This window comes from Eimeria acervulina, genomic scaffold (genome assembly GCF_000499425.1).
Source record: "Eimeria acervulina Houghton genomic scaffold, Eah_scaff948, whole genome shotgun sequence".
Taxonomy (NCBI): domain Eukaryota; phylum Apicomplexa; class Conoidasida; order Eucoccidiorida; family Eimeriidae; genus Eimeria; species Eimeria acervulina.
Genome location: NW_013547058.1, coordinates 1 through 13,872, shown reverse-complemented (window position 1 = coordinate 13,872; position 13,872 = coordinate 1). Strand labels below are relative to the sequence as shown.

The window sequence follows — 13,872 nt, the reverse complement described above, 5'->3', positions numbered from 1 at the left end:
AACCAATGCTGCATTGCTGAGCTTCGTTTGGTCGTATTCGTTGGGAGGTGCTTTTCCTCAGCTGCTACGACTCCGTAGAACCGTTAGAGGGGGTGCTCCGTAGAGCTTTGGTGGGTGTTGAGGCTGTTACAGTCTTTGCTCTATCTACCACCTCCCCTCCCCGTCAAGGGACGTCTGCAAGTTTCCCGATAGTAGGTTAGTTGAGCGGCGTTTTTCTTTCGATTTTCAAATTCCTTGTCCATGCTTTCCCACATCTGCTTAGCACTCTTCGTGCTACGTTTGCACTGAATGTGCTAGTCCAGCAGCAGGACCGCTTGCAAAGGCGTTGCGCATCAACCGGTCGAGCAGGCCAACTGAATAGAAAAGGACTTCCATTGTAAGGCTGCAGGAGCGTGGCGCCAAGAGCGACTAGCTAATCCCATGGGCCTCAAGCCTAGCTCTAGGTTTATGAATGTTGAATAAAGCACAGCCTTTTCTCCTAAGGGCAGCAACAATGTATAATGCAATTACGTGAGCTTGTCTCTGCTACCCTTTGGTTGTTGTGATGGCCAAAGATCCACCCGAGTGAAGCGCCCTTGCGCATGTAGGCCATAATATGCCTGCCGTTGCATAGCTTGCATACTTGCATATTGCTTCTGTCCAGAATGGAGGGACGCAACTTTGTGGATACGGCTCTAATCAGCACTTTCAAGTGCCAGACAGTCATATCGCTTGAATCGCGCGGTCCAAAACCGGGCTTAGTGGTCCGCTCTAAGTTCCCTCCTTTTATGCTTTGCTGTGCATGACGCACATGTATTGACACATGTGCAGTGGAATGTTAGGTGCACTGCCGTTAACCCTGGATGGCAACTAGAAGCAAACAATTCATGGAAAGTGCAGGTGAAATAACCCATCTGGAGACGGTGAGAGCCGAGAGAATGCTCTCCAATAGGAGCGTTGCATAGCTTGCATACTTGCATATTGCTTCTGTCCAGAATGGAGGGACGCAACTTTGTGGATACGGCTCTAATCAGCACTTTCAAGTGCCAGACAGTCATATCGCTTGAATCGCGCGGTCCAAAACCGGGCTTAGTGGTCCGCTCTAAGTTCCCTCCTTTTATGCTTTGCTGTGCATGACGCACATGTATTGACACATGTGCAGTGGAATGTTAGGTGCACTGCCGTTAACCCTGGATGGCAACTAGAAGCAAACAATTCATGGAAAGTGCAGGTGAAATAACCCATCTGGAGACGGTGAGAGCCGAGAGAATGCTCTCCAATAGGATGCGGAGAGAGCTGGCCTAGGAAAACATTTGTGGTCCTTGTTACGGCGTAGTTAAAGGAGCAGTAGGAGCGTGGAGAAGCCTTCAGATTAGCATTTACCAAGAAAACGGCGCAGAAGTACTTCGTCCCTGATGCAGCAGCTGATGGAGCAGCAGCTGCTGCAGGGGTTTCTAGATCAATGGTCTACCTTTCACTGTTCACCAAACCTGCATAAACCTCAGTCTGACTCGGCAAGCAGAGTAGTGTTGGTCACGTGAGCAAAGACCATGCTATAATCTCCTGCCGGTCTATTATTCCACGGCGCATATCCTGTTAAAACGACCATTAAGGAAATCGTGGAAAACCGAGATGCAAAAGGGCGTATTGCACAACACACGTATTACGATTCAAATTCTAGCAGAGGAAAAGAAGTGAGACGATAATGCCTGCTTATACTGCCGTACCTCCAGGCGAACTGGCAGGTGGTGATGGGCGGTTGGGACCGACTCCTTTCTGTCAAGCAGACTAAAGGAAGAGCACGCCAAGTATCCTTGACACAACGACGCTATCACTCTTTCCAGCCTTCGCTGTCCTTCCTGGAAGCCTTGAGGATGTCGTTCTCGGTGGATACCCGGTGTTTAAGAGGTCAAGTTGCTCTGGGCCTTCGCCTTCGTGCCCTGTATCTTCTGGCCAGTGCTCACGCATAGGTTAGGCACGCTAAACGGAACAGGGGAAAAGGGAAACAGGGTTCTATGGTCGTAGGTGCTAGTACATCACACTCGTTTGTGAGCGTTGCTGACGGAATGCACCTCGACAGACTGGAACTAGGCATCAATTGACAAGCATCCACAAGGAATAAAGGCACAAGCTCGAAAACTAACACGGCAGGCAATTGCTAAATACTTACTTCGCCCTCAGTTGCCACCCTGCTCGGAGGTAGAAATGCATGTACACACTTAAGAGACATCCTGCTACAGTCCCTATAGTCCAAAGAAGCTAGTGGGGTAGAGACGGTTACGCGGCTTAGCTTAGCGCCCCCTCCTAGAAGCAGTTCCACATGCTCATTGGGAAGTGGGTTTTATCATTTTAGAAACACGACTTCCACGAGCACTGATCCCTGATACTAACGCAACCAGCAGCAACTAAACAACCAGTCTACAGCCAAACACGTGCTGCACACGAGTGCTCGACGAAGCTCCACGTAGCCGAAGTATGTTTTAATTTTAATCTAAGCTCATTTCACATGGTATTTTTCGTAAATGTGTATACTGGATCCCCCAGTATCCTTCCTTTGCTGGGTGGTCCGCGTCTGTGTGGAGGTCGGGAGCGCGCAATACCGACAGGGTGGAGCCATTTACGGCCTTACTTTGGACAGCTCTGCCATTTTGACGCTCCAGTTTAAAAAATCAAGTTATAAAGAAACAAAGTGAAGCCTATATCATCCGGCGAGTTGTGCGTAGAAGCAGTGACTACTGCCACACTATTTACTCCAGTTTCACGGCCCCAATCACTGCCACCGGTGTCTTTAGTTGTAGACGCAGGGCACCTGCTAGATGCTTGAATAATGGAGCTTGTTGTTAACTTTACGCGATTTTCCGTTATTATCTGCGAGGTTTTCTGCCAGTCCGAGGCCCACTGAACTGCCCGGTACTGCAGACCCTCTTGACCTCACGGCCTTCCATTTGCAACCCCAAACTAGCTGTGACTTGTTTCTGCACGTATTTTGTTTTGAAAGCGACCACCGTGTTAATTACCATTGGTTTTTTTCCTTCTCAGGGGAAAACAGCCCCTGACCCACTCAGCGTCTCTCCGACTTCGTTTTTCACTTGACGACCCTGTTGTGGCCAGTGGTTTCCTGTTCGCTGGTACAGGAAAAGATCTATTCCTCCTTTCACTTGATTCAGATTACAGGCAGGAATATCAAATTAACACATTTGTTCTTGACGGCAGTATATTGAATGGAGCTTTCCCACCCTTGGAACCCGTTTTAGGCATGAACAAAGCAGTTTCGACAGAGGGTTTGCAGTAACCGTCTTTGGAAGGTTATAAGCCCATTCACCGGGTTATAGTCTGAATAGTGAAAATGACTGGAAATGCCACCCCGTTCAGGGGTTCTGGAATTGCAACGGTAGGGGGTGAGGCCCCGGTGGAGCAGTGTCCGCAGGAGAAGTTCTGCGTTGAAAAGGATTCTCCTTTGTGCGACTCTATCATGTGGAAGATGCTTGACAACTACTATAAACAGGTGGCCATTGAGGCGTGGGCTCATGACTACGTGCCTTCGTTTGTGACAAGCAACAGTCGCCTGTGCAGATCCTACGCGAAAATAATCATCAACTTCCTTCAAGACTGGTTCAGACGAGCGGAGGCGGACCCAGAAAAGCCTGTCATTATCCTAGAGATAGGCGGAGGGCATGGGCGTTTCACGTTTTTGCTGCTGCGGGCCCTGCAACGGTATCAGAGGCTCTTCGCAAGTCTAGGCCTCCCTGAGCGCCCCTTCCTTGTCGTGTTTTCGGATGTGGCAGAAGCCAACGTGGATTTCTGCTCCAGACACCCGGCCCTGAAGACATTTGTAGACATGAAGTGGCTTGATTTTGCTGTTTTCGATGGAAACAAAGACAGGGAGGTCCATTTGGTCGTCAGGAATGAAGTAGTTGTCAATGGAGCGGCTCCTGTCGTTGCTATTTGCAACTACGTTCTAGACTCGCTTCTAACGGACTCGTGGAGGTGATTTCCTTCTCACTGATAATGAGTGCTGTTTCGAAAGAACCTGAATATATTGAATTACCCCACCATCACAGCCTCATGAAGAATGAAAGCATGAGCATCCCAAACTCCAGGCACTCGAAGAGCCGTCGAGTCGTGATTTTCCCTGACTAAGTGTTTGCAGTTTCTTCGTATCCAATTTCAGCCCTCACTCAACGTCACAGTATTAGCCCATGTGCATCTGGTGTTGGAAGCACTTGCTGCGCTTTGGCCTGCAGGATATCACCAGGGGCCGCCGAGCACGAGTTTGAGAGGGCGCTTGTGTCTGTGTACTCTCCTTCAGAGGAGGAGGAGCTGGATGCTCCAGAGATAATGCTGCGCATGACACTGGGCTGGAAGTGGCGGGGAGTGGACTTGGAAGCGGCATGTGACCCTTCTAGCTCAGCGAATATTACCTACTTGCACGAGGACCCTACCATTAAAGAGGTCTTGCTGCGCTACCGCAATCTGAACAAACAGCTTTCTTTTGTGCTTCCAATAGGAGCCTTTGCCCTTTTCCGTAATCTGAGGCACATAGGGGGAGGTCGCCTGTTCTGCCTAGTCGGCGACAAGGGCTACCCAACAGTGGATGAGTTTGTGGGTGTGAGAGACCCGCACATCGCTATTCACGGCTCCATCTCCTTCATGCTCAACCTCCACGCCATACGGACCTTCTTTGAGTGCATGGGTGGCTTCTCCCATGCAACACCCTATAGGGATACATTCCAAGTGACGGGTAATTCTTGTTTCGACAGGAGCACGATCACGGCGAATGGTTGTTCAAGGAGTTGGGTCGCTGCACCGACATCAGCATTCTGCGGTGGTTTGCTGATGCGGAGCGACTGTGCGCAGGCTTGTGGCTCTGCGGCACTGAGTTTGAAATGGGGAGGAGCGTTGCAGCTTTCCTCGAAGACGTCGAAGATCTCGCACCCGATGCGCTCATCAGCTGGCAAAGAGCCGCACAGGAAACCGTTGCTTCCGGAGGAGGGTGGGCGGACTCGCTAGCCACAGTGGTAGCAGATGATATTGCCTCCAGCAGATGCCCACCAGCAGGCGTACTATGGGTCTATTCTGGGAGTGTTTCGGCTTCTCAGTTAAGAAGTAGGAAGCCAAGCAACATCTGTCTCGTACGATTTGTTGTATGGCATGCAGGCCCGCTAGCAGCATCAAGTCTTTGATTTCGCTGCTCCGATATTCGGCTCACGACGCAGACGTGTTCTTGAACTTCTCCAATGAGTTCACGAGCCAATGCGTGCATCCATACCTGAATCCACGGACGGAGCAGGACTTGATAGCGGACTTGGAAAGGACCTTTGCTAATTGGTACAAGTTGAAGAAAGGGGAAGACGTCGCCGATGTGTGCGGGCACATCTGCATGAGGCTTGGCAGATGCGACAAAGCTCTCAAGTTCCTGCAGGTAATCTACTGGCATGCCGACTTTTTGCAGGAGCTCCCAGCTACTCATCCGTGGAGCATCGCTCCCCTAATCGGCACACCTCTGGATGTTTATGCATCATTGCTTGGCTCACGCACGCATGCTGCTTTTAGGCAAGCGCGGACTTGGACGCCGAGCGCACTCACCCGTCCACGTACATCAACCTAGCAAGTTGCTACAAAGTCGAAGGCAACTTTGAGGCTGGAATCAAGTGCTGCGAAAGGGCTTTGCAGATCGATCCCAACTATCCTCAAGCTGAGCAGATGCTGCGCACGTTGAGCATGTGCAAAAACCCAGTGCGAATAGCTTTAGTTGGGCTTGGCTACTGGACCCAGTAGGTCTCTGGTTCTGTTATCACGAATGGAGCAAGTAGTGGTTTTGTGTGGAGCATCCAATACCTGCCTGCAAAGTGTGTTACTGTCCGAGGTCACTCATTTTCCTCGTTACTGCGGGGTTTTTGCTTACAATGTGCTCTTTGTAGATTCGAGGCCCTTCCTCTGCTCCGTCGTGACACGCGCATGAAGATCGTCGCAGCCTTTGCATTCAAGCAGGAAGAAGTTGTTGCCCTGGTTAAAAGGGCAGGGCTTCAAGAAGTTGAACTGTACAGCGGGTCGCAAGGGCTGGCATCTTTGCTAGACAGGACGGACATTCAGGCGGTAGTCGTCGACGTGCACATGCAGCTAATGGTATGCCTCCCAAGTAGGAAGGCGGTTTGAGCTGTTTTATATGCCCTGCCTGCATATTTGATTGCTCAGTTGTATTTTGGGTTGCTCTACTTCGTTGCAGATGTCTTTGCTGCCTCGCATCTTCGCAACGGGCAAGCACGTGCTAACGCGCTCTCCCTTGCAAATGAGCCTCTCCAATGCGGCGGCCCTCCTGGACGCCTACAAACCGTATAGTAATTCGCTTGTGTGGCATGCGGTTGAAAACAACCGACAAGAAGACGCGTTTGTTGAGGCCGCTGCCAAAGTGGCTGTCTTGGGCAGAGTTACAAGTGTGTGCTTCAAATGCGGCACGGACACTGCGCTCAAGCATAAATTCTCCACCGCTCCCTATGACATCAAGCGTAAGCCTCCACGGGGTAGATGTCTTGTCTTTACACTGGCTGTAGGGGAGAGAACGGGGGATGGGATCCTAACTGCTGCTGGCGGTGTATTTTGCGAGCAATAGTGACCTCGCAAATAACATTTTTTGAAAATTGTCTCTACTAATTGCACTTTCCCCAGAACTGGCAAAGGGCTGTGCTCGCGTGGTGCTGCGCTGTGCAGATCACTTGGCTCTGGACCTCCTGCGGTGCGTAACGGCTGTGCGCCAGCTGACAGGTTTGCAGCTTAGCTCGGTGTCGGCAGTTGCAAAGGGCGAGTATGCCCCTTGTTGCAGCTCGGGCTCTTTCCCGCTGGAGGAAGGACAGAGTCTAAAGCAGGAAAAGCTAAAGAACACGCGGCTCCGCCGAGAATACGCGCGGCTCACGGGATGGCTCACTTTGAAAAATCAGGCTGGACAGCAGAGTATGCTTATTGCAAAGTGTACACTGCCTAACTCTGACGCTTGATACGAGGTTGTTATGCAGACATGGTTTATCAACTCAGTTCCACTCCTAGCGGTGGCTCTTCGTAGCAGCTGTGGCTTGTCTTCGGCTTCTTCAGGCACCCTTGGGTCTTTTGTGATAAGTCACTGTGTGGGCGACAACTCACTGACGTATCAAATTAATTGCTTGAAAGGCACAGTGAGGCTGACCAAGGCTTCATCATGTGAGCTGAGTCAGCTAGAACACTTTTCCGTTAATACTGCTTTTGCTGACACTTTCTGCAACTCAGCGATCAAGCGGAGGTACTGATGCATCAAGACCAGAGTACACCTCAAAAGAGTTGTTTTAAACATTCCCGTCGTGATGTTGAGCAAACTTCGTACAGGCGTGCTATGGCAACTTAAAAGTTTTCCAGTTTGCTCCTCAGGCTGGCGAGTCGAGGTGACAGGAGAGAAGGTCTCTGGCTCCACGAATTTCGCAGTTCAGGGAATCGGCCATCAGAACTGTCATGATGCCTTTGCAGAGGAGCTTTACGAGAAGCTTCAGTGTAAGGAGCAGAAGGAGGAGCCCAACGCTGACAAGGGATCAGCCTTAGTTGATATTTCCATCAGCGGGGCGCTGGAGGACTCAGCTGTCGTTGAGGGAATTCTCGCATCTATACAGGTCAGTTGGTACTTTTCTGATATTCTGATGTCTGTCTATTTCAAATGCACAACCCTTTCATATTCGTACTGCTTGAGAGGTAGCGGTTCCTGTTGTGCTGCAGAACGACGGGGCTCCAGCTCGGTTTGGAAGTCCAGTCTCTGAAGCTACCGAGGCTGGCAAGATGGAGAAAAAAACAGCTTCTTTGCGCAGCTTGCCGCCCCAGAAATCAACTGCACGGATTTAAGTGCTTAGGTACAAAGGCTTTTTTTCTGAGACAAGTTGGGGGGCCGCATAGACGGATTCTTGCTGGGAAGCGTTTATTGAGCACTGCTCTGAGGGTGTCTTGCACAGGGGCTCTATGCAGTCATAGTACCTTGCTTTATGCTCTGCTGTTAAAGAAGCTTCATGAGCTGTTGTCTTGGCGTTGAATTTGTCAAGGCTGCCCGGCCTCGGCACCCTACCACAACGAGGCCTGCGAAGAGTTTATCTGGAGGGATTATGATTCTGCTCTGTTGTAGCGGTACTTTGCCCAGATATCGGAGCCGAGGAGTTCCTTATTTGGGCCAGTTTGTTTTGGAAGGTTGTTAGCCGCAGACTTCATACCATGGCTCTAACAGGCAGCACCACGTGATGGACTCTGGTCTTATCTTTCTGATCATCGGTGTGCTCTGTAGTCCTTTATGTTCACTGTTCCAGCCTCTGACGTGCTTAAAGCCAGCTAGTTCCATAGGAGATAGAGAAAGTAGAACAGCGGGCAACACCATATTCACAACACCATATTCATGCACGACTATTAAGCAGAATTGGCGGCCCCTCTGGTTGGTTTCGTCAAATTCGTACCTAGTATAGCTGGTTACATTGACGCGACTGTGTCAAAATATGGAATTTTGCCGGACCATCTAGTGCATATTTAAAAGCCTCTCGTTGTCCAGCTGTACATGGAGAACTTTCAGTGCCAATGCAACGGCGCACAAAGGTGCAACAACACGCGAGGCAGCCATGCAATGGCTGAAGTGTTTTGAGTCTTCCAGCTGGCTCTAGTCCATACGTTGAGGTTTGAAGGCATCCATCCACTGACACCCAGGCGTAGCTTGTGCCTGTGTTGGGACCCGTTCAACTTCATGCTGACGTCTACTAATCAAGGGCTGAAGGCTTGCCTTGGCAAGTCATTGAGTTCAATTTGTGCGTAGCTTGCCGGGAAACTGTATCTCGTACACCAGGGAGTTGTTCTAGCGAAGGTGCGTGGCATTGTTTTGCAATGCTTGTCACATTTGCAATTCGCATACTTCGCAGTTCAATGAACCCCTCCGTACGCGAAGCAAAGATCTCGTTGCACCAGAGGCAGAGAAGTTGTTTACCTACAAGCGGCATTATTTGCATAAAGGGATTTGAATAAATGGGAATTTTGAACAAGTATTTTCCATTGAACCTTTCCTATATGGCTAGACGCAAGGACAGCTCTTTATGACCATCTTGAGGGAGGCTTGAAGGGGGCATGAAAGGGGAGTTGATTGCATTAGATGATATAATTCAAATGCATATATTAAAACGATTATTCGTGGAAATGGCACAGACCATCGCCAGCCACCTTCGAAGTCCGAATACTCGTCCAACCTGGGTGGCCATGAAGACAGGTCCGTTGAACTGAGCCATCCCTCTCTCACAGTAAAAAGAATATTAATCTTTTCAGACGTTTGCGTTTGCATGAAACAATTGATTCCGGTGCCTTCGGCGAGTGTTCGGAGTAGAAAACACTTTGACGGTTTTCAATTTTGCTGGCCCTTCAGCAGATCATAAACGGGAAAGTCCAAATTATAGCGATGATCTAGAACAGCTCCTCTTCTCCACCCTTGCACCACACTAACACTAAGAGAGCGTTCAAATGATGCAGCGGCTGAAACAAAACTTTAAGCGGTGCAACGTCTGTGGAGGTCTGAATTCAAATTCTTCGTATATGAACAAACAACTACCGCTGCAAGAAGGCAAAGAATGAATTCGTCACGCCTCAAAGGCAGCACCAACCGAATATCGGAGCTCTTTGGGCACCACGCTGTGCGCAGCTGCCTGCAGTCTTTCTCGGCCGCAGGTAGCAGATGTTCTTCTGAAATACAACTGACACCGCAGCTGTCAAAAACAGACACCCACAGGCGCAAATACTGTCTGCAAGCCCCAAATAATATGCACGTTTCGCCTTGAGTGCATGTGTTGATCGTCGAAATTCACGAGGCCGCGCTCCACCAAATGGTGAGTCCCAAGGACAGAAGCACCAGGAAGAGAGAGCAGGTGAATATACACCTGAAAGCAAGACCAACCCCCCACCATACACACACACACACAGAGAGAGAACACAACTGTGCGGTCGGATGTGACAAGCAGTTCCCATCGGCAGCAGCAGCAGTGCACTGTTCATTTCGCTGATGCTCTACTCTTAAGCGCAAGTGACCAGGTAGCAAGCAGGAAACTGAGAACATTCCTTCGCATAAGGAAGCAAAGATCAAATCGAAACATCCCCTCCCTACCTTCGGCACCTCCTCCTCCTTTCTGCACGCACAGCCATTGCGATTTCCCGAGCCGCCCTTGCAGCCTCTTCTCGGGTGCCTTCCAGGGTCTGCCCTACCACTTCTGCAGCAGCACGCAGCACACCAAACCCATGCATGCAATGCATGCAAATGCCGCAATGCAACAGCTGCATGCAGCATGTACCATACAGTCGAATGCATAAATAGGGGCACTCCACGCTTCAGCCCTGCAGAAACCCCAGAAGCCCTACGTGAGCAGCTGCAGCAAAACTTTCTAGGCAGGGATTTCGCAGACTCTTCCTGCTACAGCGAATCAAAAGAAAACTGCTGCCTCGTGCAGTTCTAAACTCTAAACACCATGGCCTAATGCAGAAACGTTTAAACCCACCCAATCCTAAACCCGACACCCCAAACCCTCGCCTGCCCGTCAGCATGCATCACCAACAACTGCAACAAAGGCTGCAAGCGTTTCTTTCTCTTTAAAACAAGTGAGGTCAAATGATACAACGCGGAACAGACACAGAAACACTAATAGCAAGCAAAAACACACACACGAACAGCAGCACACAGGGCGTACCTAGTCGGCTTCCTTGTTCTACTGTGAAGAAGGCCATTTGTTCGTACAGAGACTGAATGCCTGGATAAGACAGCAAGACAACGTAAGCAGACATAGAGCCCCACCGCTTCGTTTACAGGTTCAGGTGTTCGTATACCCGGGCACACAGCAGCAGCAGCAGGCGAACTTCACTGCTGCTGCTGATACACTTGCGCGAGGCGTTGAGCTGTGATCTGCAGAGCCTCACTTTTAATCTCGCGGTGAATCTTTACCAAGTTGTCCCTCTTCTCCCGTGCCAGAGAAGCCGCTATTTTGCTGTCAGGAATAAAGATAGGTACCGAGCTGAACGCATGCATGCATGCAGCTGTTCACAGGGCGACTCCCTGCAGGTGGTGCAGAAGAAGTACAACTCACCAAGAACGAAGAAGACAAGCAGAAAAAGCAAGTAATCACATTAAACAGACAACCAAACAAAGCAAGTAAACACATCAAACAAACAAGCACAAAGGCAAGTAAGCACATCAAAAAAAACGAGCAAACAAATGAACATGTAAATACACACATACACAAACAAGCGAAACGAATAGAGCAAACTAAACTAACTAAACAAACTGATATACTGCCAGACAGATGATATGCAGACAGACAAACGAATAAACGAACAAAAAGCAGGCATTCGAAGAAACAAGAGAGACCCAACTGCTTCTTACGTGTTTGTCTGCATGAGCTGATGCTGCAGCTGCAGTGGCGCCATAAAGCCGCCAAGTTGGGGCCCCAAGCTGCTATTAGATTGCGGTGCATGCAGCATATGCACTGCGTGCGATGCATGCGATGCATGCGATTCATGCAATGCATGCATTGCATGCGTTGCATGCATCTGCCCCGAAGCGGCTCCATAGGGAGCAGAAGGAGGCTGCTGCTGCTTAGCGGAGGTGGGATCGACTATCCCACGATCCCCAAAAGGGATCCTCCCCATGCTAAGCTCCCAGGGGCTCGCTGCTGCTGCTGCTGCTCCTGCTGCTGCTGCTCCTGCTGCTGCTGCTCCTGCTGCTGCTGCTCCAGAGGCCCCCAGCCGCTCTGTTGTTGGATACTCTGCATGCGCTGCAAAAATAGCAGGGCCTCCGACCCCAGAAGAGCTTCTCAGGTGGGAAGTGGTGTGAGACCCTGTTGCTGCTGCTCCTGCTGCTGCTGGCTCTACGCTGTGTGATTTCAGTTGCTCTTGTTGCATGGACGAATCTTCTGCATGCAGCACCAGCTGCTGTTGCTGCTGCTGTAAAAACGATGCATCCCCTTGTGCAGCATCCCGCAGCTCTCGCAGCAGCAATTCGCAAGCAGCAGCTTGCTGCTTATACTGCTGCTGCCGCTGCCGCTGCTCACGCAGCGAGGTAGAGGCGCTTACGTGCAGCTGCAGCTGCTGAAGAGCCTTGCGGAGACGCGCAGCAGCTGCCCTGGAGGCCTCTAGCTCGCGTTGCAGCTGCTGCTGCTGCTGCAGTAACTGCTGTTCCTGCAGCAGCTGCTGCTCCTCAAAAGATATATGCGGCAGCAGACGGAATGGGTCTTGCGCTGCATGCGAGCGCTGCAAAAGGTTTAACTTCGCTACGTGCTGCTGCAGCTGCTGTCGCAGCTGCTGAACCTGTCGCCCGTCTTCCATGTAAGCAGCATCAGCAGCAGCAGCAGCAGAAGCTGCTGCACTTAGCTGAGCGAAAGACATCTTTGGCAGCAGCAGCAGCAGCACCGCACCAGCAGCTATCTGTGCCCCGCAAGACAGCAGACAGAAGGTGTTAATTGCTGCTGCTGCTGCTGCTCCCTCCTATGTATGGGCACATCTTCTCAGCCCAGGAAACGGCAGCAAAAGCCTTCTGCACCTGTTGCTGCTGCTGCTGCTGATGATGATGATGATGATGATGATGATGATGATGCTTGTTTCTCTTCTGTCCTCAGCAGGTCCGCAGGTCCATCCGCAAGTCCACTTGTACAATTACAGCAGGTTCAAATCTTGTTTAATCCACATGAGATCATGCATATATATGCAAATAATATTATATATATATATAGAGAGAGAGAGAGAGAGAGAAACCTATATATATGGATGCGGTGCTGATTAGCAACCGTTTGGGAGAAAGCTGCAGTTGCAGTCCCTGGAACAATTTCTTGTCTTTTGTGTTTTGGTGTATGCGCAGTGGAAGTCTATCCGTTGATTTGTTTCTTTCAGGGTTTGTTTGCATTAAAACAAAAAAAAAGAGGAGAGCGGGTAGCCAAGTGCTGCGGTGGTGTCGCTTTGCTGCTGCTGCTGCTGTCAACAACAGCCACCATCAAGCTGTCATTAAAAATTTTGATATTTGTTTTATTTTGCCTCTGTTTTCTACTTTTGTTGTTGCAGCGTTTAATAGGAATTCAATAATGATAATGCGTTGAAAGGGTTGGGGGGTATCGTACGGTGGGATGCTCTGCAAGATGCCGCTTCTGCTCTTCAAATGCATTAAAAAATGTATAAAATGCAGAGAAAACAAGAAAAAAGAATTAAAGAAAGCACAACAAATGCTGAGGCGCCTCTGTGCTCATGCAGGTGGAGATGCTGCAGCAGGATGTCGGAGGAAGATGACGATGTGGGGTATTGTTTAAACGAGAAAAATGAAATAAATATCATAACAAAGTCAGATTAACATAATTCAAACGAAATAAATCAAAACAAACTCTGCAGTAAAAGTTTTAACTGCCGGTGGCTCGCAGCTCCCACCGCGACAGCCGACCGCAGCTTGTACCCTTCCACGCTCTATATACGATGAAATATGAAATTAATGTATTTCACTTGACAAATAGCTTTCAATTTATTTGTTCCAAATAATTTAAATACATTCAAATTTTAACCCACAAGAGTGAGCATGCTGTAGAAGCCTCCGTGCAGCGCAGCCTCCTTCGCTCTCCACGCATTAATGTGTTAAACGATTAAAAAAACAGTGAAGAGCTAAAAAGAAAACAATAATCTCCATAATAATAAAAAAATAAACAAATACAACAACATAACTTCACGCAAAATAATTATATATACCAACTACTAACACCACACCAACCGCGATGCGTAGCCTGTGCCGACTTCTTGTTGGGTCCCACTGTGTAGTACTAATATATATATACATATATATATAATTATAATATATATATTAGTAGTAATATTAGTGTAGTACTAACATATATATATATATAT

At 49.4% G+C, this 13,872-nt stretch overlaps 2 protein-coding genes across 2 annotated transcripts; one reads left to right on the top strand and one right to left on the bottom strand.

The window, feature by feature from the left end:
• Nucleotides 1-3,325: 3,325 nt before the first annotated feature.
• Nucleotides 3,326-7,988, top strand: EAH_00052720 (TPR domain-containing protein, putative; the record flags this gene model as incomplete). The annotated part of the gene is made up of 10 exons (XM_013391119.1): nucleotides 3,326-3,966; nucleotides 4,224-4,720; nucleotides 4,837-4,972; nucleotides 5,137-5,401; nucleotides 5,533-5,753; nucleotides 5,901-6,105; nucleotides 6,206-6,485; nucleotides 6,688-6,927; nucleotides 7,375-7,610; nucleotides 7,944-7,988. The coding sequence occupies 10 exons, from the start codon at nucleotides 3,326-3,328 to the stop codon at nucleotides 7,986-7,988; spliced, it is 2,766 nt and encodes a 921-aa protein (XP_013246573.1).
• Nucleotides 7,989-9,590: 1,602 nt separating this feature from the next.
• EAH_00052710 (hypothetical protein, conserved) lies at nucleotides 9,591-12,378 on the bottom strand (the record flags this gene model as incomplete). The annotated part of the gene is made up of 5 exons (XM_013391118.1): nucleotides 9,591-9,716; nucleotides 10,144-10,214; nucleotides 10,689-10,748; nucleotides 10,915-11,009; nucleotides 11,378-12,378. The coding sequence occupies 5 exons, from the start codon at nucleotides 12,376-12,378 to the stop codon at nucleotides 9,591-9,593; spliced, it is 1,353 nt and encodes a 450-aa protein (XP_013246572.1).
• Nucleotides 12,379-13,872: the final 1,494 nt, after the last annotated feature.